The sequence below is a fragment of the Etheostoma spectabile genome, chromosome 20 (genome assembly GCF_008692095.1).
Source record: "Etheostoma spectabile isolate EspeVRDwgs_2016 chromosome 20, UIUC_Espe_1.0, whole genome shotgun sequence".
NCBI lineage: Eukaryota > Metazoa > Chordata > Actinopteri > Perciformes > Percidae > Etheostoma > Etheostoma spectabile.
The window spans coordinates 11,108,708-11,136,078 of record NC_045752.1 but is presented as its reverse complement, the minus strand read 5'-3'; the positions used below and the strand labels follow the sequence as shown (position 1 = coordinate 11,136,078).

Genomic DNA, 27,371 nt, shown 5'->3' with positions numbered 1-27,371 from the left:
TGCATGCAAACAGGGACCTGATGTTTGCCAGTGTTTGGACTCAGGCCTAAAGGACCTTTCGCATGTAACATGAAGTCAGAATACTACATTTAGTTAAGGGTGAACTTCAGTTGAGGCCTGCTGCTGGAGTGATGCTCTCCTGTCCTTCAACAGCCCTGATTAAGATTGGCCTCCAAATCGGCCTAATCATCACAGATGATGAATACCTGCAGCCAATCCAGTTGGCAGTTAATCAGTGGTGTCCAATCAGGTAATGAGGACCTGCATTTTGGAATGGGAAGCAGACAACCCCATGGCTGTTTAGCAGGAAGGAGGGAGAGCAGTCAAGATCTAAAGATTCATAAGTCACATTTGTGTTTTCTGCCCTGTCTGCAGACAGTTATCTTTGATCAGAGAAGCTGATGGATCTCCTCAGAGGCAGGGTGTCTGACTCAGAGATGGGAAATGAGGCACTGTATTTTCGATCATGTAAATTCTTTGGTTGAGGAGAACCACCCAAAATTGGCTCCCCCAGGAAATTGGCAATCCCAAACTCCAAAACAGAGCTGCAGTCAGGTCAGGAGAGGTTTATGGAATAGTACATGGAAAATTTGTCAGAGAAACATGTCTTCCCTGGGAATTAGGATCATCAGATGAATTTACAAAAATGCACAGTATTTTTGTTGTGCGATCTCCCGAAAGTTCTCTGGGGAAGGACAAGCGTTCCAACATGGCACATTACTCTTAGTGAGCGCCAGAGGATGACTTTCCGGATTGTGGTCCCTCTTTAGCAAGAATTCCTGGGGGAAATTTGAGAGAGACCATTATGCAAATCCACAGGTACATGCCAAGACCAAATAACTGGACTCCTGCCTCCAAGTACTTCAAGATGCTTTTCAGCCTGCTCCTGATAGTGCTCAGACCACAGTGTGAGGAGATACAGGGTCTAGCATGGAGGGCTGTGGGGCCTGCAAGTCCACAGCGTTTAAGCAAAGCAATTTATAAAAATAAAAATTCCATTATCTGACACGGTATGACTTAGGGAGCAAACATTCAGTCAATGCAAAAGTGTATGCATATCACATCTTGTGCCGATATGGCAATCAGTTATGCCACCATCTCCATATGCTGAAAAGAAAGGGAGCACATGTTTTTGAGTTAGGCGTTATCATATTTCATACACAGCAGAACTTTCAAAAGATTCCATTAAGCTGGCGTGAAACCAGCAGGTTTGAATGAACTTTGTTTATTATTATGCATTTGTGAGGTATGTGTTGTATGTCTGTGGGGAAATGAGAAACGTCTATAATGGAGAGGATCCTCTCTGTGTTGAAGACTGGAAGTGTAGAGGGCCAACTGAAGACAGAAAAGCACTTCATAATTTACTGCTGCTAAACTGTCCTGAGGGATGACAGTAGAAGCATGTATCCTCTGTCAATGTCACATGTAGAGCCACTGCCCCCTTGTGTCTGACACATGCACTCTGCTGCTGGCCAAGGAAGTGGTACCTTCAATTACAAATATAAAGACATCAGCTAAACTCATTTGTATATATGTATTCATATGATTATAAAATAGATTTTTTTTTAAATGCAAGCCCTCTTTTAAAGATTTTGTGACATGCATTAAGAAAATAGTACTACCAGTGATGAGTCATTAAAAGCCATACATCTTCTGTTCTTAACGTTGAGTAAAGGCAAAAACATTGTGAACCTTATTTTCAGTACGTTGAGATGTTTCAAAGTATTACATTTTTGGATCCCAGTTTGCAATTTTCAGCACCACAAGCCATATCCAAGAGCAACTCCAGGTTTGAAAGTGTAAAAAGGGTTTCAAATACCACTACTTAACACAATAAAAATAGGATGCACAAAAGTGACATAAGGTGATAAGAATTAAGTCCATCATTTTTATTCCCATAAACAAAAAAGAACTTCAGTGAGAAGAATCTCAAACACTCGTCAGCTCGCCATTAAAAAAACAAAAGTATCCCAGCTTTAAAGTCAAATATCTTTCACAATATCTACATTGCTAAAAGTTGCGCTCAGGCCATCTAAACCAGAAACAATCCAAATATAAAACAGAATAGTAGATGCTCATGAAAAGCAAAACATTAAACAAGAACATAAAACTACAGGACAGACCTCCTTCATTTTGGTTTATAATGGTCATATCTAATGAAAACTAACACATGTAAACTACTTTTACTTCTTGTAAATATGATATCAGCCATTGGTATTGGTGTTGAAAACACACCCTTAATTAAACATTTCCATAAGCACGTTTTCACTGTTCTCAGGTCAACATTGCACAACCCAAACAATCACAAATCCATTAGCCTTCTTATAAACCTCATAACACCGTAAAAGGTAATCTAATGCACAAGCAAATTCTCATCAAAACTCAGCGGACACTGTGTTAGCTTCAGTCAGCCAACCCAGTTAATCCCTAACTGCAGCAACTAGTCAAAATGTGCCCTTCAACAACAACAATGAAATTAAATCCCTAGTGATTTTACCGCCAACTGTGAAAATATTGTAAGAAGTGAAACTGGACCCAAAGTGCTCGGTGGGGAACATGAACATATTCAAATCAAATTCAAATTTTTGCTTCGTAGTCTAAACATGAACTGTCTTAAATGCTTTACAAACACTCTGACTGGCAGCACACACTATTACAAAATGGCTACTAAAAATGTTAACTGGAACAGCAAAATAATTGCTACACATTTATGAACAGGAAAGGGGGGGGGGGGGGGGGGGGGGGGAACAACTGTTGGCTCAGGATATTGACGATACTAATTAAGGATTAAAAATAAAAAGATTTACATAAAAACAAAACAAATATAATGCTTCAGTTTACTGACCAGTGAGTTCGAATGGCTAGAGGTTACAGGACAGGAAGGAGGCCGCTATGAACAAACTGGATGTGTATGCTTTACCATATGTGTGCTTGAGCACATATGCACCTTTGTCAGAGGATGAATAGGTGGCATAGGAGATTCCGAGGTAAACCCATAAAAAGGCTGTGAATGAAAAAGTATAAAAAGGATACAGCATATATAACAAAATGTGTGTTATATATATCCTCTACCCAACATCCACAGTGACCCCTGCATGTAGTAGTAGAAATGCCATAATACACCAACTGGATTACTTACTACTGTCGGCTATGCTTCTCTCACCTACGCACCTCGCTGGATACAATCAGAGGCAAAGGGCATAAATAAGGCAGGTTATAAAACATAACAAAAATATTTACCACTTCAGACAAACATATTTTCATCAGTATGGGTCAACACAAATATTTGTTTCAAGAAACAATACATTAAAAACATTCTTAAACAATAGAAATTACTTGGCTTCTTTTAAAACCCATTCGCTTTGGAGATGAAAAAAAAACTGATAGAAAATATACAAACTTGCAACCCATCAAACGTGCAACAATAAAGAAATCCCTTCTCCTTAAAAGTCAAACCAAAAAAGGTAATGAGATGAAAACCTATGTATACACACTAGTATGTACAATTATTTGAATAAAAGAGTGATATTATATATTTACAAACACATATCAGTCCCTGATCAATTAAGGCCAAAGTGCACATCACTCGTAGGCCGCTGTTGCACTTAAGTGTTCCTCAGTTTGCAAAATGCAAAAGAAGCAGTTATAAAGTAATAGTCCAGGCCTTTGCTCTAGCATCTTTTGTCTTTCAAACATATAAAACTAAGCAAACTTTAGCATTAAGAAATACAACTAAACCAAACCTCGCCTTTTTCAGCAGTTCCTGGTGTCCTATTTTTTATTTTTTTATTTTACAAAAGCGAGCTATTTTATATACAGTAGCACTGGAGTTCAAATGATCGAGTTCCATTTTCACGACAGCCTTCTGGGACTTCCTGGAACGGCCTCTCGTTCAGAGAGAGTATTCGTAGGGAGTTTGGGGGGAATTCTCATCCCAAGAAGCCCACTGTTAAATGCTGATTAATGCAGGAAACCGGTGCACTGGAGTGGGCAGTGCTGGTCTCCTCTTGTACAAGTGGAACCACAGTGCGAGTGATGGGAGAGTCAGAGCATACCGAAGCCCTCACTGCCCTCACTGATGGCCAGCTTCAACATCTTGTGCAGCTCTTCATAGGAATCGTACGTAGGGAGGCACAGCTGGTTAAAACTAGACAGACAAGAGGACCACAGAGAACCAAACTAATTTTAGATCCTGATAAGGTATTTATATAACATTTAAACAATGTCATAGCAGTGTAATTGAAACATACAGACAGACATACATACTAATCTTTAAAAAATTGTGATATTCTTACATTACATTTCTTATTGTTAACAAATCCAATGAAAAGATCAAAACCAACAGTTCATTTATGGTAAATATGGTAAATGGTTGTGTTTTTTTAAACTTATCACAATCATCTTGGACAGTGATAAACCCAGGATGCAGCGACGAGGCCCTTCCAAAATATTGTCAGGAGGAACGTTTGCATGTGGGAGCCGAGCCCATTCAAAATAAAATAGATATTAAATCCCCGCTAAAGAAAATGCCACATGAAACATTAAAAAGACGTATGTCAACTGTCAACTAACAAAAACACAAATATAATTTGATCAATAGTGCCCTAGAGTTAAAGCCTGCCTATACTTTAGCCCTGGCGGCGCTCACTGAACTTAACTTGTAGGTCGCTAGCTCAAAAGGTGGTGGTTGTTGTTGTTGTTGTTGTTGTTTCACGGGGATTTTGAAAGCGGTAACATTTAGATAGTGGAAGGGGAGGAAAATTCTGTCTGAAATAGGCAACCAATGGAAGGCTAATACGCACAGTTTACATCTTGTGAGTCAGAGTAATCCCACATAGACCATCCTGCTGCCGTAAATGCTTACTAGAACAGCCCATGTATTAATCCACCACTGAAAATAGACCTCAAGAAATTACTATTACTATTCATTCCTTTTTGGGTAAAGTTTACTAAAAACAACAGCGCCCAGCTGTTTTAGAAAATGAGAGTGAAGACATGTCTACAGCCATGCTCTGTGAGGCTGCATCTAAATGCTAATGTCAGAATGCTAACCAGTTCATAATGACAATGTTATCTTGCTGATATGTGTCAGGTATAATAGCATGTTCGCAATCTTAAAGCTGAGGGTGATGACAATTCTGTAAAGCTTTGGTTATGAACCAAAGTATTTAACAAATAAATGATTATTGCCAATCGATCGAGTGTGAGACAATAAAAAGGTCTCTGGCTCGATTTAAACTGGGGCAAATATAATAAGTAAGCAAGTAACTACCAAAATCAGTAGGATTTAATCCTCTGGGGACTATGAATGTCTGTACACACTTTCATGGCAATTCATCAAATAGTTGTTCAGATATTTCAGTCTGGACCAAAAGCAAACGATTAACAGACCGCTAATGCCATCCCTAAAGCCTAAGTGAATCTGCCTGTGTTTTCAAACTCACCACGTGTGTGCAGTGGGCAAGGTGCTGTGTGTGGGCGCAGCAATTATCTGGAAGGAGGGGCAAAGGGTGTTGAATCCTCCAGGGGGGAGCTGAGAGGAGCCGGTGGTGAACTGCAGCAAACGAGCCAACTCCTCCTGGGTGAAGCTGGACACCACGGCCCAGAACCACTTCATCACCTGTGGTAAGAGAAAAATCAACATGCTCAGATATTGTGATCAGTGGCCTGCTGTTGAAAAAAAGCACAGACAGAGAAGAGAGATATTTCCATGACACACTTTCTCTCTGAAGTGCCACGATCCTCCGACAATCACTGCATGGGCCTTGAAGTCCTGCACGTTAATATCGCCGGTGCCACACATCAGCAACTGAAGAGATTCAAAGGAAAACAAATTATAATTACCCAGCAGTGTTTTCAAGATCAACAGGATTTTATTATAAACACCACACGTACCTCCAACTCATTCTCATCAAATATGGCTAGCAGGTTTTCTGGAACCAGTTCGTTCAAACCTGCAATTGATCAGGAAATTACACTAATTACATGCAAATTACCGGAGATCTCAAATGAGAGGAATTGGCAAAAGAAATGGCAGACTGCAGCTGTGCTAGCTCACCTTTCAGGAAGTGTTCCACCTCCTCTCTCACCTGGCTAGCCAGTCTGTACTGGGCCAGGAGGTTGAGATAATGCATCTTGTTTTCATTGTTAACAGCGATTTGAGAACCCCCTGATATCAGCTCCACCACCTGCAAGAGAACATGTGGCAGGATATAAATGTCAGACAAATTACATAAAAGAAAGAACAGTGTAAGACATTAAACAGTTCAAAATGAATGTGTGGGTCTAGAAGAAATTCCCAGTGAAGGAGAGATGGCAGAGACAGGATTAGAATATGTAAGTTCAGAAACTTTGTTGACTGGTAAAATCTATTTATACAGGTCTAACACTTGTGTGTTTGGCTTACACAAACTCGTCAGCCTTAGTATAAATAGGCAATTAATCTAAAAGTAAAAAAACAGTTTGGAGCAACATACATATCTAATTAAAAGTTATTAACAGTTATTGTGTGGTGTTTTTATGGATGCCAAACTCCACTCATCCACCTTTAGGTAAACTCACCACTTTAAGAAAAATGCTTGCCAAACGAGCAATATGGTCTGTTTAGTTTATTGCTTCTATCTTCTGAGAAATTACATCAGGGATAAAGGGGGAGGTTCCTTTTCACAGTGTTGCCTCACCTTCTCCAGCTGTCCCGACTTGCTGTACTTCTCCTCGGCAAACACCAGGTCCATTTCACTCACGTCATTGTTTAGGATGAAGCAGACCTTAGTTTTGTAGAACTCCTGGTCATCCGTCTCAAAGTACTGCATGTGGAAAATAAAACGAAAACATGGAGAAATTACTTTTATTTAAATAAACATGGCATTTCATCTTTTCTGTGGACAGATAAAAAGATGATTGGGTCTCTTAAGCTTTGAAATGTTACAAAGTTGGGTAAACAGCAAAACACGCAGACTTGTTCTTCATGAAATACAGTAAATGGCGCCAAGAAACAAATCAGTTTTTTTTGGTTTTGTGAGGAATGTTAAAGTGATGAGAGAGACCAGCTGACACCAGAGGGTAAACAATGAAAACATGACCTTCCAACGTCAAAGGAGAACTTATTTTCTGTGGGAATGCACTGTGTGCCATACCTTGTAGTTCATCCGGAGGCCAATGATTTGGGCCAAGAAGGACCGTGTAAAGCGAGCTCGGACCAGCTGTTTGTAGGCCCCACCCAGGGCAGACTCATACAGACACTTCCCTACGATCCGACCTGCAAACTCATACATCTTAAGACGTAGTTGGGGTTGCCGGTCAGCGTTTGGGTGCACCTGGAAAAGGAAAGTGCTCTTATTTTTCTAAAATGTATGTAGTTTAGGACGACACTAAGCATCTATACGTGGTTTTGAATGGGGAAGTGGTTAGAAGGACTAACTTACCAGGCCCTGGTTGTTGTCACTGAAGCGGGTGAACAGCTGGTTGGAGGTGTCGAAGAGGGTCTTACACACCAGCTCAAACCACTCCCTGCGAGGTCCTCCCCAGTCTAGAGCTATAGAGACATGTCAAAGTCCTAAGCGTTTAGCAGTGTGGCCACCTAACTGAATTACTGTGTCAGCAACTTTCATCATTCTAATCTCATTGGCCTTTTTGGGTTTATCAGGGTTTCTAGAGGTTTCACCAAAATCAAAATTTAAGACTTTTTAAGACCTTTATGAAAAAAAATATAAGAGCTGTAACACAACATAAAAAAGTCAGACGTCAGAGTCTGCAATATAAGTTGCATGTTGGTTACATTTGTAGTCGTAATAAAGCCAATTAGCATTTTAATGAACACTAGAGGTAGCGTTAAATTGACTTTGAAAAATTAAGACCGGTTTAAAATGATTTAAGACCTAGTACACAATGCTGTAGCAAATTTAAGACTTTTAAAGGCCTTAAGTTTTCATTTAGAAATCTTAGACTTTATAAGACCCCGTGGAAACCCTGTTTATGTGCTTGCTGCAACAGCAAAAATGTTCAATTCTGAATTAGAACTCAACCTAATACACACGTTTTGTTTACCTTCTTCATCCTGAAACACAACCTCAAAGTTCTTACTCCAGTCTGACACAGAGAAGTTCCTGGTAGCCTTCAGGGACTGAGCAACAGCAAGAGGGACAGACAGATGAGTCACAATTACCACATGATTGTCATGATCACATATCTATTTTCATAATACACCACTTTATAATGCAGTGAAGCAGCACTCACTGAGTCCAGAAGGGAGTGTCGAGTGATTTTTAGGCAGGTCTTGGTGCGAGGTCTCTTGGAGTGAATGTGCCTGAGCTCACGTTGGAAGAAGTTCACCTTATCTTGAAACGTTTCAGAGCCACCTGTGGACCATACCATCAAATTACTACACAGCCTCCACAAAATACGCTTTCTTTAGTATGTTTTTTTTGTTAGTATTTTAAGTGCAGCTTAAGGCAACAGTAATCACATTAGACCGAAACAAACCAATGTTCTTGTGCAAGAAGCGAATGAAGGTGGCAGCCATGATGTTTCTGTCTTTGCAGCTGAGCTCCACAGGAGGCTGTATCCCATCATCCACCACTAGAGTTAGGTTCTTGTGAACTGGGTCAGGACCATAATAGGTAAACTGGAAAGAGAGCAGAAGATTATGGTTAGCTTGTCAAACCGAATCAAAGTGGCCTGTTCTCCAGGGGTTTCTGACATCACTTTTGCTTACCTTCGTTCCTGGACATACTCGAAAGGTGAAAAGGCGCCACGGAATAATTTTCAGGTAGAACTCCTTCACGGATAGTTGCTGTTTGGCATTAAAACTCAAATTCAGCGTCATCTTACATTAACGTGTGTTGAGTTCTACCCTATGTAATACCACATGTCTTCCTATTTACTCACAAATGCAAAAGTTGAAGAAAAATCATACTAATTCACTATTACGTGCTGACCACTTACCTTTGGCGATATGTAACAGTAGACCTTTTTTGGTTTCTTAACTTTCTCAGGTTGTCCCTCCACAGGAGAGTCATGCTCATCCTCCTCTTCTCCCATGGAGGGCCTCCTCTGAGGACCCAGGAAAGAGGAGGCTGGTAACTGCCACGAGGAACTGTAGTTCCCATTGCTGTAAAGGTATGCCTCAAAGTAGATACTTATGCCTGGAGTGGACACATTCTTCTCCACACAGGTCTTCTCATTCTCTGTAATATGCAATGACAACATGAGTAATAATCTCGGAAAACACAGGCTAACAGGGTGGAAAAGCACACTTTCTATTTTTCTCCCGCATCTTAACGCTGCTCACCACTGAGAACAATAATGTCAAATTCCCCGTTGCTGAGCGGCTGGTCCTTGTAGGAGATGCGGGCCCTGAAACAGCCTGTCTTCCTCAGAACCAGCCGCAGCAGAACCTGGCACTGCTGCTTGTTGAGCGACACGGACTTACTGTAGTACTCCTCCAGACCGTCATCATCCACCGTGCCCAGCTGCAAGAATAGGAAAATGCAAATGAATCCCAGCTCAGAACCGGTTCCACTATGGTGTAGGGCTGCACGATTAATCTCTTCGCAATCACGATTTTTAAAGATCTTTGGGGGCATTTTGGCCTTTTAATGGATAGGACAGTTGCAGACAGAAAGGTGAGGAGAGAGAGAGGGGGAGTACATGCAGCAAAGGGCCACTGGTCGGATTCGTAACCCTGGGTTGCTGCCGTAGAGAGTAAACAAAAAGGTGTGGTGTGTGCGTGACACTCGTCTCTATGTGCACTGCAGTCTCCACGTTGTTACACACCTTCACTGATGAAGCCCCTGTGTCGCATGCAGACTTTAAGAAGAGGTTGTACGAATTATATTTAATTATATTAATCACTAGTTGATTATATACTACATTACACCCCTTTTAAATGTTATAAAAAATGTATTGTTGTAATAAGAAATTGTATATTTCTTAATTATTGTTCTATTGATTTCATTTGTACGATTCTATTTTAAAAAATATTGTTTTTTGTTATTTAATTTGGTTATTTAAAAAAAAGTATTGCACATTTTTTCTTTACGTATTTTATTTGATGCTTGTTTAACTTAGTAAATTCAACTTGAGAAATACACATTTCAAATTTGTTGTATTTTGTGCATTTTCCTTGACAATCAAGCAAGAGGACTCATGATACCATTATATCCCAATCACAGTATTGTAAATCCCAACACATTATGACTTTTTCTTGTGAAGCACTTTTTATGCTCTAAGGCTAGTGGACTGTGCAATTTGGGACAAAAGGCTGGAAAGAAATGCTGGCTTTCATTTTTACAGTCATCATCAACAAGTAAATCTTCAAATTAGGATAATAGAAAAAGGGTTTTGTTCCCTTACAGAGTGCACATGGATGCTGTAGTTGGCTTCATCTGTGAGAGATGTGGAGTTACTGGTGGGGTTTCCATACTCGTCCCTGGGCTCAATCTGCAAAGTGTGCTGCTGGCCATTTGTTAGCACCAGGGTGGAGAAATGGTAGGCTATCTTGGTTTTGGATGGGACAACTGTACCTGAATAGAACAAAAGAACAGAACAATACTCAATTCAAACTTGTCAAATCAATAATTGCACTGGATCTAAAACACACAGAGAAGTAATACCTGGCTGAAATATCTTGTAATAAGGGCTGTAGGCCACATTGAGGCCACCCAGCTTGACAGCAACCTCATAGCGTCCGGCCTTGCGCACAGTGAAGGCCACTTTGACTACATTAGACTCTGGTTCTTGCAGAACCTCCTGTGTAACAGGGATGTCCAGAGCCAATTCGATGTGAGTAATGTTGACCCTCAGCCCCACAGGCCGGTGGGCCGGAAAAGGCTGTCCATTCTTATAGAACAGCTGAGAAGACAAAAAGTACAAACAGAGACCATACAATTCAATTCTACATTTCATAGTTATGCTAAACAAATATTCCTGACACTGCTGCAGTTGTAAGAAAGTCTATAAGACTAGAAACAAGAGGTACAGTACATCTTTAGTTTGGCACATTAGGAATTAAGCATCACCTGGACTCTAAAGCTCATAGTCTGCCCCACTTCCTGCGGTTCCTTCCAATCCCATGACACCTTGCAGGAACGTGGGTCAAGGTAGTTGCCCCGGACATAGTCGTAGATGCTGCGGTCACCGCGTCGCCCTGGATCCTCATTCTGCAGGAAACTGACCACCCGCGCTGCAAGCTCACAGAGGAACTTGATGGTGAAGACAAACGCTATGATGGAAACAGTAATTCCACCTGTTGCAAGAAGAGGAGAAGCACAGAAGACAAGATGTTGGAACATTTGGATTTGGTTTTGAAATAAGTTCAGGACACCACTAAGGCCGAGCAACGACCAAAGCGTGACAAACAGAAATAGGGCAGTCACACAATGTAGTTGCGGTTGCCTTTTAAATTCTCCTGCAGACATAATGCCCCCCCCTGTTGGCTGCCGCTCACATTGCAATTTAACAAGTAGAACTATTCAGAGGTTATTGGGCCCGTCCAGTTTAATTCCACATACTGTTGTGTTGATGTAGTTTATTGTTAAATCGTTCGCTTTCTTCCAAGTTGACTTTTTAACAAAACAGCTCCACCAAAAACGTCATCGCGGTGGGTCCGTTCTAATCTAGTTCTGTCAGCTCATCGTCCTGATATCAAACATCTGGAAACATTAAAACGATAAGTGAGTCAGTGTAATATAATATAAATTGGAAATAGTCTATAGAGTGTAGTAATTTTGGGTTTCCCTATAAAGAAATTCTTGTAAAATTCATTTTGTAGACCTGTTGTAATGTTACACACACACACACACACACAAAAAAGTAATATATATATATATATATAATATTATATAATATATATAATATATATATTTATATATATAATAGGGTGGGAATCACCAGAGCACCACGATACGATATTATCACGATACTTGGGTCACGATACGATATTATTGCGATTTTAAACATATTGCGATATTCTGCGATATATTGTACTCTATTACTTTTCCAACTTCATTATTTGTCCCCAAAGGAAAATATCGTCAACATCTGTTTGTTCTCTCACATGGATTTTATTGCTGTAAAATGTGACTGTCAAGCTGACTAACAACAAACACTTTCATGAAGTGTTATAAATGTTATACAACTGGCAAACTGAACTGTTTGCATTAATTAAGGTGGATGCATCACAAGTCAATGCAACACGTTCTGCTGTTTTTAAACTTTCCTGAACTTTGAGTTTAACTTCTCTGTAGACCTGGGTACGGCTGTATCCGTGAAAAAGCGCGCGACAGAGTTACGTACCTTGGTTCCAGTGTTTTGTTGACAAAATCCCTCATTTTCCACACGTTGTATGGACCAGGTCTTTGCACATGAAGCAGGCGATGGTTTAGTTATTTTCTCGCTCGTTCTGAATTTGGAGGTAGCTTTGTCAAGCTAAGTGTCCTGTGTTGGTTGGTTTTCGGCGGAGCTGGTTTAGCATTAGCTTTAACCGTCCTCGGCTAACGCTAACTCTGGATGGTGGCGTGTAAGATGAGCCCTCATGTTGGTGGTATTCCCTGAGTATTTATTTGCATACACACTCCTTGCAAATCGCATGTCTCATATCCATCTCAGTTGTCCCCTCCTTGTTAAAAAATCCGAAAAGTTCCAACACTTGATTAATGCAGACGGTGCTTTCTGATTTCTCTCTCTAACGCTCATGTTTATTTTATCTACATCCTCCTGCACGCTGACAGTCACCCCGCTGACCTCACCAGAAAACAAACAGCGCCATCTGGTGGACTGAAAGAAGCAACTGATTTGATTATTCTACTACCAAAAGTTAATTCTCATGTGCAGTTTAAATAATAAAAAATCGATACTTGGCGTTTGTGTATCGATACAGTATCGCCACGGGAATATCGCGATACTATGCTGTATCGATTTTTTCCCCCACCCTAATAATATATATATTTATATGGAATGAATCGATTTTGAATCGGTAGAGCTTAAATCACGATTTGAATTGCACAACCCTATTAGCAGCAATTCCACGTATCAGCCCAAACCCCAATCCACTGAGTTGATAAAGGACTCACCAATCACGTAAAACATGAGGTCCCTTATCAAGAAGCACAGCGCCACAGTACAGCCAAATATGAGAGCTCCCGCTGAAAAGACAATTGTACCAGTGAAAAATTATTGTTGTTTCTATCTTATACAAATTAAGACAATACACACTTCCTGGTCTGAGCCTGCAGGTAAATGTTAACGGTTTTACTTTGTTTTCTTCTTATGATTATAAAACCCCAGCGGGATATCGGCAAAACTATATTCTATATGGTGTCAAATGAAGCAAGAACAAATGGTTTAATTCAAGTGGCCACTTTTCAACTTTGGTGTGAATGTTTAAATCCACACACTAGGCAAGAATACCAATGTGAAACGTTTTATGGGTGTGCATTTGGAATGCCATAAAGTGACAACATTTATTTGTTTTATATTATCCTACATTTATCCTAAATAGGAGAGAAAATTGTGTTAATATAAAAGAAGAAAAAAAAAACTAATTTTCACAAATTGTGGGCTATACAGAGAGATGAAGCAACATTGCACTACTCCATTACAGCACTTGAGCCAACATTCAAATGCGATTGTTGTCGTAACAACACTTGTGACAACACATAGCAACACTTAACAGTAAAATTCATCTTATCCTATAAATTAATTATTTTTAATACTCTGCAGCTGTGGATAGCAGCCCAAGCCAAAGGCAGTCTAAAGCAGAAAAAGATCAGGAACTCACCAATCGTCCACTTCTCATTCAGACGCCTCACAGCAAGGCTGTGTACCAGCCGGATCTCGTAGTCTTGGTCACGACTCCCTCTGGAGTTTTGGAGGATCCTGATGCCTGTAGACAACTTTAGGTAGTCTTCGTAGTAGTATCCCCAAGCAGCTAGAGACAGCTGCAGCTGACTGTCAAACTGGGATAGATCGTCCAGATTCATACAACGCAAGGTCTTCAGTCTGCAGTGGAAAGCAAAAGTAAAAGTATATGAAGTAGATTTTTCGAAAGGAATGGTAGCAAAGCTAAATTACCTTTGTACAGCTTAAAATATATATATAAAAAAACAGTGTACCATGACTGCTAACTACATGTCTATTGACCAAGGCAGTGGTTTGACTGCACACAACAAGTTGACCTGCACACAAAAAGTTTTTGCAGAACGCCGCACAAGAGTAACCACAGTTTTATTAGCTTAACTTGTTAGTTTTGTCAACAGGGAGTAGTGAGATGGTGTGACATGTTGCATCTGGCCTTGGCAAATAACTTCAGATTAAAGCTTAATTGCGTGGAACTGTCTAGATAAGCACAGCAGATAATTTATTATCATTAAAACTGATACATAATCTCCCATTGTAAAGCTACTAACACCCATAACAACATTACGTCTTTGCTTGTCAACACTAGGAACGTGCTGTGCTGGTGCTGCAATTCACCTTTTAAAGTGCCATTTTCATGGCCAAAGTTATGGTAGCACACAATATTATCTCAATAATTATTAAAATATGTTAATCTTTTAGCAGTGTTATTTATTCAATTTTCTCTGGCAACAATAATAAGTAATAACTATATGAAATTGCTTTCTTTATCTTTATGTGAATTTACTAGTAGCGTGTTGCTGCCACAGTGTATGGCATGGTTGATGATCTACCTTGTGTTTGTGATTAATTACTGTGATAATAAAAATGTGAGGCTCAATTTTTTATATAATTGTATCTGTCTTATAAGACTCTTAAATAGACTATCTGAGAAGTAATGCAAGGCTTATGTGACTCTGCAACTTCCTCATTTACAGTTTAATATTTTTAGCCAACAACAGAGTGCAAAGATCATTTTCTGTTACTACACAGTTAGTCACTGAATTGTAGCTCTGCCAGCAATAGCGTGGCAGTCATGACCTTCAGAAATGTGACACTGTGTTCCTTCAGAGTTATTAGAGTTTTCCTTGAAAACATGATGTCTAGGACATGACTATGTGTTAGAAACAACGTTGACCTTTAGAAACATTGCAATTTGCTTTCCATAAACTGACTGAGACAACATTTTTTATAACCCACTAGCTACTTATCACGGTCGGTTCTGACTGCATCAATAGAGAGTATGCAACACATACACTAACACCTGCATTGCTACCGTGTCTCACACAAACCGTCTCTAAAGAATACTTTTTACTGCAGTGACCCTCTGAAACACTGCAGCCTGAACAGCTCCGTGTCAGCATACTAAGGCAGCCAGAATGGAGAGGCTGCCCTCAAGTGGACATTAGTCAGTATAACCTGTGTTTCCCAGCCTAGAACATGACAATAAGCACATAACCAATACAAGACATTAAAAAAACAAAACTTCTGCTGCTAGAAAAAGAAATCTACATTTCTGGCATGCCAACAAGTAATTGGTTCCAAAAAAGGAAAGCTGCTCACTATCGTTTGCCAGATTGGTGCAAACATTAAAGTTAAGACCTTCCATTGCTTACGTATGGTAATAGTGCTCCAGGTTCTGGGAGCAAAGCCACTCCTGGAAGGCAAAGTCTCTAAACAGCAGGATATGGGCCTCTGCAATTTCCCTCCAGCGCTGCTGTTCCTTTACCACCTCTTCCAGACGACTCAGTACACTGAGACTCAGTTCCTCCAGTGTCTGTACATCTGGATGACACATGAACAGCACATAAAAATCCCCAATCACATACTGGCCAACAAATCATTATCAGTAATGCCCCAGCACAAGCTTGAACACTCATTGATGTCTATTATTATTATGAGTGTTTAAGCTTGTGCTGATTGCCCTTGCATGCCACATGCATCTCACAAGCCTGAATATTTAGTTTTCAAAACCAAAAAATTACCAGGGTCAAAGCAATAAGCATCACAATCTCCTTGCAATAAACCAAGTTTAATTCCAGTTAAAAAAAACATGACACAAAAGCATGCATATCCAGACAATGAATACTAGGTGCAGGGCCGAAGAACATGTATAAGACAGAGAAATAGAGTCTGCACACTAGATAATGGTCCCATGATGTGGTAATTTAATAAATAAATGTTTCATGTGAGCATTATGTAATGTGCTGATTTGTTATCTCAGTCTTAAAAATGACATGTTATCCCTGGTATTTCTGCAAAAGTTAGGAAAGGGGCTGGGGCACATCATGGTTAGAGAAACCAGCCTAACCAGAAAGTTTCAATTAATAATAACCTTGTGCAACTGCTAACTTCACCCTGGATTAGACCATCAACTGAATGTCTAAACTGTATTGGTCATGTGAATCTCAAAAGAAGATACTGTAAAACACTGACCTTCAAACAAGTGCCTGTATTGAGAGAGGCTATGTCCTTGGAGCCATTCCTCAATCTGACTTTCCTTTCCTTTCTTCCAGCGTACTTCCCAGAAGAAGATCCACAACACTGAACAGACGAGGAAGGTCAGGAAGAAGCGGCGGTCCATCAGACCATCTTTCAGCCTTCACTCAGACCTCTCCGTGCTCAAAGGAAAACTGCCACTCACCAGGGTACAAGTCAAGTTTCCTACAATTGGAGAGAAACTGCTTAGGCTCAAAACAGCTGTACCAAAATATAGAACAAAAAGCTTACGATTTCAACAAATGGATTCTACTGAGGAAAACATAGGTCAAACAGACTGGAAATGATTAAGCCTAGCAGCTTCCCAAGAAACTGCTCTGCCAAGAAAACAATGAATATTTAAGTATCACCTTGGAGAAGTGTTGGCTGATGGAAGAACTACATGTAATCCACAGCACTGAAATATGCATGAACGACTTGTCTAAAAAATGGTCATAAAACTTTCACAAGCCTCTGTTTTGCCCTTACAAACGGTCAATCTAAATAAACCAGGTCAATTAAAGTCTAGTTACTCTATATCCCGTCCAACAACAGCAGTCTAGATGGTGGTGCCGTTACTGACGTTGGACAATGTAATCCGCTGCCACCGTTATAAACAACAACATAGCTAACTAAATAACATATCCAAACCGAGTCAGCTTTAGTAAAACGTACCTAACAGTTGCTTGAATTACGTTTCAAACACTAGAAAACACCTGGATCATCAATCTTCTCTCAGGTCTATTTTCACCTGGAGCACAATGCAAAGCTGGAGGCTAATGTTACCAACTGTTAGCGTCGTCTCGATTAACTGCTACAGTAGCAATAATTTGCCCAGCGAACGACTGCACAATGCTAACAGCTAGCAAAGTTAGCCAACAATGTCAGCGTAATTTCAGAAAGCTCACCGCCGACCCGTGGCTGTTATCAATATGCACGTCACAACACGTTCATACGACACCTCCTGCACAGCTACACAAAGCAAAACCGCAGATGTAGAAATGTCATGAATCTACGCTATTGAACACTGCATCTACCTTGTACCTTAGCCTGTTAATCATTAGCATACCGGAAAATGCGCAGAAAGCGTGTCAATTTTTGATTACGTCACCGGGAATCGCATCGATACACGAGGGGAAGGGGAGAAAGATCCACACAACTCGGTGGTCTCAAATTTAAACCATGGTATGTAATCTCTTAATGTGTTTTACAGTTACACCACGGCCACTTTGATAATCATTATCCGCCGAAGTATGCTATTTCGTATATGATTCATTTTGCGTTAAAGCTTTTTAGCAGGCAAGCCACTGAGCTAAATTAGCCAACCAAACGTTAGCGCCTAACGTAAAGTAAGCTAACTTCATTTAACGTTACGGTTTATGGTTATAACTTTATTTACCTACACGTAACGTACAAAGTCAGTTACTTAAAGGAATATTCCTCTAAATGGATTATTTCCATTTATCTATGCAGAGATCTTGGTCTCTCTTGAAAGTTGCGAACATGATGAATGGAGCCTAAGTTAAGTTTTCAGTGTTTAACTAATTAATTAAGTGTTTGTTTTGTAACCTTTTTAGTTATGTAAGTCCTTATCTAAAAAAACAACTTAAATAATGATATTAAAGTTTAGTTTTTCTCTATGCTTAAACGTTGGAACTGTTAAATTAGTAAGGCAAGGCAGCTTTATTTGTATAGCATATTTCAGCAAAAGGGCAATTCAAAGTGCTTAACATAAAACAGTTAAAATAAAAAACAGATAAAACACGAGAATAAAGTGCAGTAAGAAATTAAATATTTAATAAATTAACAAAAATTTAAAGAAATGCAACATCAAAGAGGAAGGTCTTCAACCTTTAGAAGAACTGAGTTTCGCAGACCTGCAGGTTTCTGGGAGTTTGTTCCAGATATGAGGAGCATAGAAACTGAACGTTTAGTTCTGACTCTGGGGACAGAAAGCAGACGTGGCCCAGACGACCTGAGAGGTCTGGGTGGGTCATAGTGTAGTAGCAGATCAGAAATGTATTTTGGACCCAAACTGTTTAGTGAAGACCTTGTGTTGTGATGTGGACTCAAACTCTTACACATATCTTGGTTTTAATCGATGTGTGTTTCAACTTGTTCAATCTAGGGGAAGCAGAAAACAAGGAAGTTTGCTGCAATGAAGAGAATGATCAATCTGAAAGATCACAGAATGTGAGTTTTAATAATTGCTTTCTGTTTTCTAGCCAACGTGTGCCTTGGTTTAACCATCATATTCATGAGCTCTGCCCATTTTAGTCTCACATTTAAGTTAAACAAAACATTCAACAGTTATGTGGGGATCTTTAAGGTCAGTGCAAGCACTAGCTTATCACTCCTTCTTTGTTTGGTAGAAAAGAGAAAGACCGGGCCAAAGCAAAAGAGAAAAAGAAGAAAGATCCCTCAGAGCTTAAGGAAAGAGAAGTGTAAGTTGGCCACACAGAAACTTAAATTTGTTGATAAAGAATGTGGGGTGAACTTAATTTCTTTTAACTTTTTTCTGCAGGACAAAGTACCCATCATGCCTTTTCTTCCAGTACAATACTCAGCTTGGTCCACCATACCACGTTCTAGTTGACACAAATTTCATCAACTTCTCCATCAAGGCCAAACTGGACATTGTTCAGTCTATGATGGATTGTCTGTATGCAAAATGTAAGTACCATTGCCAAGTGGTAAACATTAATTAGTAATCTTTCTCTCAGTAAAATTATTACATATAATTTGGGAGTGGGGATCGTTGATTTTTTTTTTAATGATACCATTTTCTAGACTGCTTAACAATCTGAGTATTTATCAATACTTTTCTATCTAGAGACAACAAATTCTTAATCTTAACAGAACTATTTATTTTATTGTAAAACGCTGATTGAGTGACTGTTTGAATTCTTCTGTCGCTGTTTTATCTTAACGAGCTGATGAAGCGGCCCACAGAGCGGTGCTCTCTGTAGCCAGTTTGTTTATTAGGATCCTCAGTAGCTTCTGCAAGGTATAGTCTGACTATGTTTTGAATGATTTGCGGTAGGGAGGCTAGTCTTTACCTATGGTCTTTACGCACAAACCGTGCTAATAAATAATTTTTCCGGTTCGCGCACGTATCTATTTTTAGACATTATGTTATATGATTCAATCGTTTTGATAGCAGTGTCAATAAGCATGGACCTTATTTATTTTTGGGTATGGAGAAACTTGGAACCGGGTCCTTCATAAAACAGGATCTCAAGATGCATCAACATATATAATTATTCATTATTTATTTTTGTTTTTCCAGGTATCCCATGTATCACAGACTGTGTGATGGCTGAGATTGAAAAGCTCGGAATGAAGTACAGAGTTGCACTCAGGTACAAGCTGCTGAACGTAAAATGGCAGAGCTGCCACGATCTCATTCTGTTATTTTATGTAATTACATTTTTTGTGCTTATTTTGTTTTTGAAGGATAGCCAAGGATCCGAGGTTTGAGCGCTTGCCATGCACACACAAGGGAACATATGCCGATGACTGTTTAGTCCAAAGGGTAACACAGGTAATGAGCTTTAACGTATAGTTGTAGCATACATGTAATAGCATGTCAGTGTTCACATTACAAAATGATGAGTAACGGGCCTTTTTCACAACAGACATTTTTGGCTTGTCATAGCAGAAAAAAGCACAGGTGTAATTAATAACATTTAAAACGAGGCGTCATATCATTATAGTGGGTAAATGTTATGCTGTGTAGTTTTGGTATGGGTAGATATCAATAACCTAAATATATTTCCACAGCACAAGTGTTACATCCTGGCTACCGTGGACAGAGATCTAAAGAGAAGAATCAGGAAGATTCCTGGGGTTCCCATCATGTACATCTCAAACCACAGGTAACACTATTCCAACCTTTGCTTTGAATATATGGCGGCTTTTTTCACGGTTTTTCTTTCATTAAAATGCAAGAAAATTAGCCTCCGCTTATCTACCAGCTTCATCAAAAACACAGCTTGACTGATTTTCTGTTTTTGTTTTGTTTTTTCACATAGGTACAATATTGAACGGATGCCTGATGACTACGGAGCTCCAAGGTTTTAATATTTCTACAACAGAGCTAGACCTGTAAATAGATTAAGTTTCCTGTTTAATATTCTATCCTTCTATGTATATCAAAAATATTGAGAGCCTTTGTAGTTTGATTTGGTGAGGATGTGGTGGGTTTGATCTAACTGCAGATTTGTTTTCTTGTTCTAAAACATTTTGTTACAAGAATAAATTAATTGTTGCAATCATTGTCCATGTCTTCAGTCTCCAATCTTTCCAACACCACAATTGTGTGGAGGCATGTTTCTATATGAGCAAATATACTAATTTACAATGGGAAAGATAACCTAGAGCAATATTAGGTTCATAGTTTACACAGTGGTGTCTGTCTTCCTAATTATCTTGTTTTGAGTTCTTTAATTAAAGTAAAAATGTGTTTCATTGCAGGGATGAGGTCAATGTAAATGTTACACCTGTATAATTTAACAAACCAATGAATTACTAATTAAGTCGACTATGAACTGATGACCAGAGGATGTTGGCATTTAAATTGTATAAAAATAAAACAATACTTTTTCACTCTTTGGCATCATGTCTAATTGGCACAATTGTATGTCTATTTTCATGACCTTTTCATAGTTTTCATTTTAACTTTAAGAAATGTCTGAAATAAATGACATTTTCTTAATCCTTCCACCACAGCACCAAACGCTGTACCATTAGATCAGTTAAATTGGTGCGATTTGTTTATAGCCAAAAGCACTTGGTATGTAAATATATATGCAACCGGATCGGCGATTGACACCTTTCAGGCAGCACCTGAATGCAGCATTTGTCACGGCTGAGATCATCCGCTAAATATGAAGCATGCGCAGTAGACTTAAGACTGGGAGTGTCTGAGCGGCTCGTAGACGTGAATCCAATCCGCAGTCAGTGAACCCAGGAGCATCTGGATGAACAATGAACCGGCTGACTTGGAAGGAAATGATTTGGTGAACACGGAGATGAAAAGGACGTTTGAGGAGTATCGAGATGATGAGATTGTACAATTGGCACTGATTTAGCTGGATAGCAGTGGTGATGACCTCTAACGATACAAGGAATTAGTCATTTCTAAAAGCCTACTTTGTCTGCAGAGCCAATCCTCTTATAGACTGTGATATAGCGTTACATTGGCGGACTTGCGTTTGCTTGTTGATGAACTTTCACAGTATCGTCATCAAAATAGCTACACGTCTAAAGGCTAAATTACCTTAGTGTCTTAATTTATAATTTAGTTACATGAATGTGATTGTTGAATGGCCTACAGTCTACTAGATTTTACCAAAGAGCAGAATAGTTACAGCAAAGTCATTCTTTATTCCATAAAGAATTTGTTTGTACTTCACTGGGCAAATTGATGCTCCAAGGAGTTAAGCCTTTAGATTTAACCCAATTAAATTCTGCATTGACATTTTGAGATATTTGTGGCACAAGCTGCTTGGTGTCATGAGTTGGCCGTCTGTTGTGGAAACCTACTTAAACCTGCAAGCGGATTAACCAGTAAGAGGTCCAAGGCATCAGTCTGGACATTTCTGTGCCTGGACTCGGTTGGCTTCCTGATTGAAGAGTGATGCTGAGGGTGACCATGGGCTCAGTGGAGCAGAGAGATGAGGAGCAGGAGGATGAAGGTGAAGAAGAGTTAAGGGATGGAGGGGTGCCTTTCTATGTGAACAGAGGAGGCCTCCCAGTAGATGAGGAGACTTGGGAAAGGATGTGGCGCCATGTGGCTCGAATACACCCCAACGGTGAAGCTTTGGGGAAGGAGATCCGGGTTGCCTCTGACCTGCCCAAGGTATAGTGTTTGATATGGGAAGCTGCAGCTGGTAATACAAGACAAGAGTAACAGTTGCACTTCACACTATGAACGGTAAACGTAAACATTGTGGAGAAACAATTTACACCTGTGTGTTATGGGAAAATGTTGAGTTACAGTGTTACTAAGCAGTCCCCACTAAATTCACTTGAATTACTCCACTGTAAATGATTATTCTTTCATCACAGTAGTAAAATACAATGCATGTCTCCAGTCCACAGTACATGTGCATGCTAAGGATGTTTTAAACAAACACAAGAGAACAGCCATTCATTTCACATGAGAAGAACACACAAGACTACATTCTCCAGCTGCAATGAATATTGGGATTGTACAATGGTAAGGCAATTGTTTGGATGCTCTGTCCCACAGATTCCAATACCGAGTGTGCCTACATACCAACCTACCAACACTATCCCACAGCGCCTGGAAGCCATACAGAAATACATCAGGGAATTGCAGTATCCTTTGACTAAATTGGTGTAACTGGCTGGTTAGTACCATAGTAATTATTGAGTGTATTTTATTGTTTCTAACAACATGTCATATATAGTTGGAAAGATATGTTAGGATCTTACTCAAGTGGATGTACTGTAGGTACATAGTGCATAAACTACCTTTTATTAATCCCACTGACCCACTGTTTTGGCACGCTTAAGAAAGTAGGCCAGTGTAGATATTCTTTTCTATATTAAGCTTGTTTTCCAGTCAGAGACTAAATGCATCCATAATTAACCAAAAACCTATGAATATCACAAAGCACTATAAGTGGTTGTCTCCCCTCCTCCCCACTGCATGCAGCAAAGTAGTCTCCCAAAGCAGTTTGCTCTGTTATGGTATGACTTAACTGTGTCCTACAGGTACAATCACACGGGAACACAGTTTTTTGAAATTAAGAAGAGCCGGCCTCTTACTGCGTAAGCAAGTTTTTTGTCTTTTACTCAAGATTGAACGTAACGTCAAGAAACAGGAAACCTTGCTTTATTAGATTTAGGGCGCACATTTTTTGGTTCAACAAACGTGTGCATATCATCTATAGTGCACTCAGTCATTTCTTATATGTCCCAGATGTTCATTACAAGTGTTACTCTCTGTTCCATTGTTCTGCACAGGTTGATGGACATTGCTAAAGAGATGACACGGGAGGCTCTGCCAATCAAATGCCTGGAGGCAGTGATCCTGGGGATGTATCTTTACAGCAACAGATCATGTTGCATAGTGCTTTATATGCTATGATATTTTTTACATATTCCTCAAGACGCTGTACTTTAAAGCAGAGATCTTCAACAGGGGGTCCGCGACCCCAAGGGGACCTCAGAGTTACTGCAGGGGGGCCGCCAAATTAATGTTTGATCGTTGTTTTTCAAAAATTGTGTGGAAATATGCATTAACATGAATCCAACATATTGTCAGCAAAGATAAATTGTGAGAAATGTGTGAGAAAACAACATTTAATTTACACAATATTGATGATAGGCTTACTATAGGAACCCCCTATGGTCGCCATTCACAGGTACATTTAAGGTTGAGGAATCACTGTCCCTTCCATATGTAGGTTTAACATTAAAACATGATGTATAAATTATAAGGCAATATCCATTCATTTGAATCCTTCCGGCCCAATCCATCCGACGTTGTTTAATACAACTAAACTTTACATAATATATGTACTAGGGGGTCCCTGCTCCTTCTTTCTTTTAGCTAAGGGGTCCTTGGCCCTATAAAACATTGAAGCCCCCTGCTTTAAAACCAGAGATCAAACATCAGTTTCCTTGACCAACATTCTACAGTTACCTCACCAACAACATGCCCGGTGTGGAGCGCTTCCCCCTCAGCTTTCAGTCTCAGTTCTCAGGGAACAACTTCCACCACATCGTGCTGGGAGTTCACATCGGGGGGCGCTTCGGGGCGCTGGGCATCAGCCGTAGGGAGGACCTCATGTTCAAGCCCTTGGAGTTCCGGACACTGATGGACTTAGTGCAAGAATTCGAAGGAGCCTACAGGGGCTACTGGCACACCCTGCGCAAGGTCAGGATCGGCCAGTACGTGTCCCATGACCCTCACAGCGTGGAGCAGATAGAATGGAAACATTCAATACTAGATGTAGACAAGCTGACCAAGGAGGAGCTACGGAAGGAGCTGGAGAGGCACACTCGAGACATGAGGCTGAAGGTACAACACACTGGTATCTGGGACAATAATAGCATTGTGAAAGTCTAATTTTGCTCCAGACACCAGTACAAGCTGATGGAGCTCTTGCAGGGCGAAAGACAATAATGATAAATGCAATTTGTCTTCAGCAGAAAGGCTTTCCTTAACTGCTTATTAGATTCCTTTTGAAATGCTGCCTCTTCATGCACAGTGACACCGAGTTGACCCGGCTGTTTGAGGAGCGCTTTCTTTCAAACGATGCTCTCTCATCACCTCTCATGCTCACATGATTAAAGCAGCCTCACTGCTGAGCTTTGTGTATAATAAAACTAATGTGATGGCTTAACCCGGCCCTGCTGTGCTCCATGCATGGCCGGCTCAATCCATCAATAGATGATCTTTTACAGCAAGTGCTCTGCACAATCACATTAACAATGCAGGCAGACTTCAGCCACTGGTACTGGGCCTCGCCCTGTACATAGGTCCAGTTGACTTACCCTCCCGCATGTGGTGTTTGAAAGTGATTCTGATTAAGATGTTCTTATATAATCTGTTTTGGCAGATAGGAAAGCCTGCACCACCCTCTCCCACCAAAGACAGGAGAAACAGCATGGGTTCACCCCTCAGAGCACCGAGCAGCCCCGTACGTAGGATCAGCCGCGTTGAGAGACGGTATGATTAATTGCATGCTTTAGATAACTTGGTTCTTCACTAAAAATACAGACACTATAGCCATTAATGTGAAATGCTTCCGTCAGTGGAAAATATTTGGACTACAGATGTCTCATGTTCTACAGCAAAGGATAAGTTGTTTATTAATTAATTTCCTTTTCGTGTGAATAAAACTCATTGCCTCATATATTTGTGTCTGTTTTGTTGCAGTCCCTCCGGAGAGAAGAAGATTTTGGAGCAAAAATCGGCTGCAGACATGAATGGATACCAGATTCGAGTCTGAGGAATTTTAGCTTGCTTGTGGAGTTACAAGGTATCAAACTCTTGTTTCACAGGGCCACTGATTTACTCGGAGGCTTATTTCTTCGTACACATTGGCCTATTCACGGGATGCAATGTCGAATAGGTCACCAGCAACTTTTCCTTTCCAAAACAAATGCCTCATTCAGCTTCCCTACGTCCGTGTTGTTCGAGGCTATTTCTGGAGCAGTTACCGTGCATAGTAATTGGTGCTGGCAACGTTCCCGATTATAAAAAAGGGGGAAAAAGTGCAGTACTTTGTTAACATTTTTATATAACTGTTGGAGTTTTGCGAACTCAACACAACGAGAAATATGACTCCTCGCCGATGCTGGGCGAGACTACCACTCAGTGTAAATGTGCTACTGGACATATCATAGGTTTCGGTTGTGTTATGTTCAACAAAAGCTCTTAAGACTTGTCTGCTAGCTGTATTGTCGTACTGTAAGTGTGCACATGTAATGTAATTTTAAATCCACTTAGGCTCTGCTGGACAGTAATCGCTTTCGTACTGAGCAGTTTGCAAACCACTACCCTTGTGCCTTGTATGGAAACTCAAAGAGAAGAAAAATACTTTTTATATCCATCCCGTTATTCTCATTGTCTACTAAATACAAAGCAGTGTCATCTCTGCTCTTTGAAAATACTGAAAGTGAATTAAGTAAATTGTGTGAGACTTCTACTATCCATATGCTAGCATGTTTAGCATTCTATTTACTTTATCAAGACTGAATATAGGATTGAATATTAAATATACAAAAGAATATTTAAGAGTATGAAGTCATCTGTAGAGTGGGAAGAAGATAAACAGGAGTTATTTTGGCTGCTGAATATAAAAACCTTTCACATGAACCGGAACAATTATCAAGGTGACTCATGGTAATGCATCTGACTCACCTCATCTGCATTTAATGTAGATGTAAAGTAACGAGAAGTCCGTTTCTATGTACTGTATAACTGCTTTATATGTGTTGTTTCTAACTTTTATTTGTAGCAACTTCATTCGATATTTCACAACTTCCAGTTCAGCTATTGTGTAAAGAAGTTAGTTTACAGCACTTTTATCTGCATTTTGTATTTTTTTTTAACTGGAAATACTGTCATTTTATACTCCCTTCAGTGTTGATGATCACCAGTAGACCGATATTTACCACACACTGTTTTGAAAGTGTCGCCACAGCCAACATTTTTATCTGTATAGTAGCTGTGGTCCATTTTCATTTCAGTGCTCTATAACACAATTGTTTTTTTGTTTTTTACCAAAAGACTGTTGATTTACAGGATCACAATAAAGGGTCAAAGTGGCTACACAATTCTGGTTGTCTGATTCAGTTTTGTGATAATGGGGGGGGGGGGGGTGGGGGGTAACTTGTTCCTAGACTCGGGCAGCAACCGCAAAAGCCTGACCCCCCCCCCACCGTTTATACCTGGACCTTAGGACTTCTAAAACCATCTGATTTGAAGACCGCAATGACAGTTGTGCTTCCGCAAAGTTAAGATTTCACACAAATACTCTGGGTGACATATTCTCTCTCTCTCTCTCTCTCTCTCTCTCTCTCTCTCTCTCTCTCTCTCTCTCTCTCTCTCTCTCTCTCTCTCTCTCTCTCTCTCTCTCTCTCTCTCTCTCCCCACACACACGTAATGTCCAGCATCAAAATGCAAGTTATGAAACCATCTTTGTTCTAAATATTGCACAGCGACCAATTATGTTTGTCAGTCCCAGTCAGCAACAATGAAAACACACACTGCTCAACTATGAAGGCAAATGGCTAGCAGCATTCGTTCAATCTCACTAAACCCAAAATAGTTTCCGACTCACCAATCGGTAGATTATTTGTACATAAAATCCATTCGACGCTCTTTCCTCGTGAAGACGTCGATCACAGCGTTGTAAAACTCGTCTTTACGTGACTTCAGTTTGCTTAGACTCTGACTCTCAATAGACAGATGGCTGAAAGACGTGTTGGACCGGTCCGGTTCCGACTGGATGTTT

At 40.0% G+C, this 27,371-nt stretch overlaps 3 protein-coding genes across 6 annotated transcripts; 2 read left to right on the top strand and 1 right to left on the bottom strand.

Moving 5' to 3' along the window:
* Nucleotides 1–1,877: 1,877 nt before the first annotated feature.
* Nucleotides 1,878–17,446, bottom strand: arel1 (apoptosis resistant E3 ubiquitin protein ligase 1). Of its 4 annotated transcripts, none has more exons than XM_032500508.1 (22): nucleotides 17,280–17,446; nucleotides 16,330–16,557; nucleotides 15,510–15,678; nucleotides 13,778–13,998; nucleotides 13,071–13,142; nucleotides 11,019–11,245; nucleotides 10,614–10,851; nucleotides 10,354–10,523; nucleotides 9,290–9,470; nucleotides 8,944–9,185; nucleotides 8,714–8,791; nucleotides 8,482–8,623; nucleotides 8,236–8,357; nucleotides 8,047–8,122; nucleotides 7,425–7,534; nucleotides 7,137–7,316; nucleotides 6,681–6,806; nucleotides 6,059–6,188; nucleotides 5,896–5,954; nucleotides 5,720–5,809; nucleotides 5,445–5,620; nucleotides 1,878–4,147 (listed from the first exon to the last, which is right to left on the bottom strand). In XM_032500508.1, the coding sequence occupies exons 2-22, from the start codon at nucleotides 16,475–16,477 to the stop codon at nucleotides 4,045–4,047; spliced, it is 3,060 nt and encodes a 1,019-aa protein (XP_032356399.1). In that variant the 5' UTR covers nucleotides 16,478–16,557; nucleotides 17,280–17,446; the 3' UTR covers nucleotides 1,878–4,044. The 4 variants fall into 4 exon arrangements, with proteins under 4 accessions (XP_032356399.1, XP_032356400.1, XP_032356398.1 ...); XM_032500509.1 differs by having other exon boundaries at nucleotides 17,416–17,434; XM_032500507.1 differs by having other exon boundaries at nucleotides 17,047–17,280.
* Nucleotides 17,354–20,651, top strand: fcf1 (FCF1 rRNA-processing protein). The gene is made up of 8 exons (XM_032500511.1): nucleotides 17,354–17,556; nucleotides 18,500–18,564; nucleotides 18,744–18,815; nucleotides 18,896–19,044; nucleotides 19,661–19,733; nucleotides 19,828–19,915; nucleotides 20,155–20,249; nucleotides 20,406–20,651. Exons 1-8 carry the CDS (start codon nucleotides 17,554–17,556, stop codon nucleotides 20,452–20,454), a joined length of 594 nt encoding a protein of 197 aa, XP_032356402.1. The 5' UTR covers nucleotides 17,354–17,553; the 3' UTR covers nucleotides 20,455–20,651.
* Nucleotides 20,652–21,278: 627 nt separating this feature from the next.
* vash1 (vasohibin 1) lies at nucleotides 21,279–26,691 on the top strand. Its single transcript, XM_032499797.1, has 7 exons — nucleotides 21,279–22,234; nucleotides 22,628–22,716; nucleotides 23,116–23,172; nucleotides 23,368–23,442; nucleotides 24,046–24,427; nucleotides 24,969–25,078; nucleotides 25,289–26,691. Exons 1-7 carry the CDS (start codon nucleotides 22,013–22,015, stop codon nucleotides 25,359–25,361), a joined length of 1,008 nt encoding a protein of 335 aa, XP_032355688.1. The 5' UTR covers nucleotides 21,279–22,012; the 3' UTR covers nucleotides 25,362–26,691.
* The last annotated feature ends 680 nt before the right edge of the window (nucleotides 26,692–27,371 follow it).

What these genes read in the sequence shown, in the direction of transcription:
- fcf1 (XM_032500511.1), top strand. An exon ending in GAGCTTAAGGAAAGAGAAGT is followed by an intron (nt 18,816 to 18,895) that starts GTAAGTTGGCCA and finishes TTTTTTCTGCAG; the next exon opens with GACAAAGTACCCATCATGCC. An exon ending in GGATTGTCTGTATGCAAAAT is followed by an intron (nt 19,045 to 19,660) that starts GTAAGTACCATT and finishes TTGTTTTTCCAG; the next exon opens with GTATCCCATGTATCACAGAC.
- vash1 (XM_032499797.1), top strand. Translation starts at nt 22,013, where the DNA reads ATGCTGAGGGTGACCATGGGCTCAGTGGAGCAGAGAGATGAGGAGCAG. An exon ending in AAATACATCAGGGAATTGCA is followed by an intron (nt 22,717 to 23,115) that starts GTATCCTTTGAC and finishes TGTGTCCTACAG; the next exon opens with GTACAATCACACGGGAACAC. An exon ending in CTCGAGACATGAGGCTGAAG is followed by an intron (nt 24,428 to 24,968) that starts GTACAACACACT and finishes CTGTTTTGGCAG; the next exon opens with ATAGGAAAGCCTGCACCACC.
- arel1 (XM_032500508.1), bottom strand. Translation starts at nt 16,477, where the DNA reads ATGGACCGCCGCTTCTTCCTGACCTTCCTCGTCTGTTCAGTGTTGTGG. An exon ending in CTGGAGCACTATTACCATAC is followed by an intron (nt 13,999 to 15,509) that starts GTAAGCAATGGA and finishes TTTCCACTGCAG; the next exon opens with ACTGAAGACCTTGCGTTGTA. An exon ending in CTTCTTGCACAAGAACATTG is followed by an intron (nt 8,358 to 8,481) that starts GTTTGTTTCGGT and finishes TATGGTCCACAG; the next exon opens with GTGGCTCTGAAACGTTTCAA.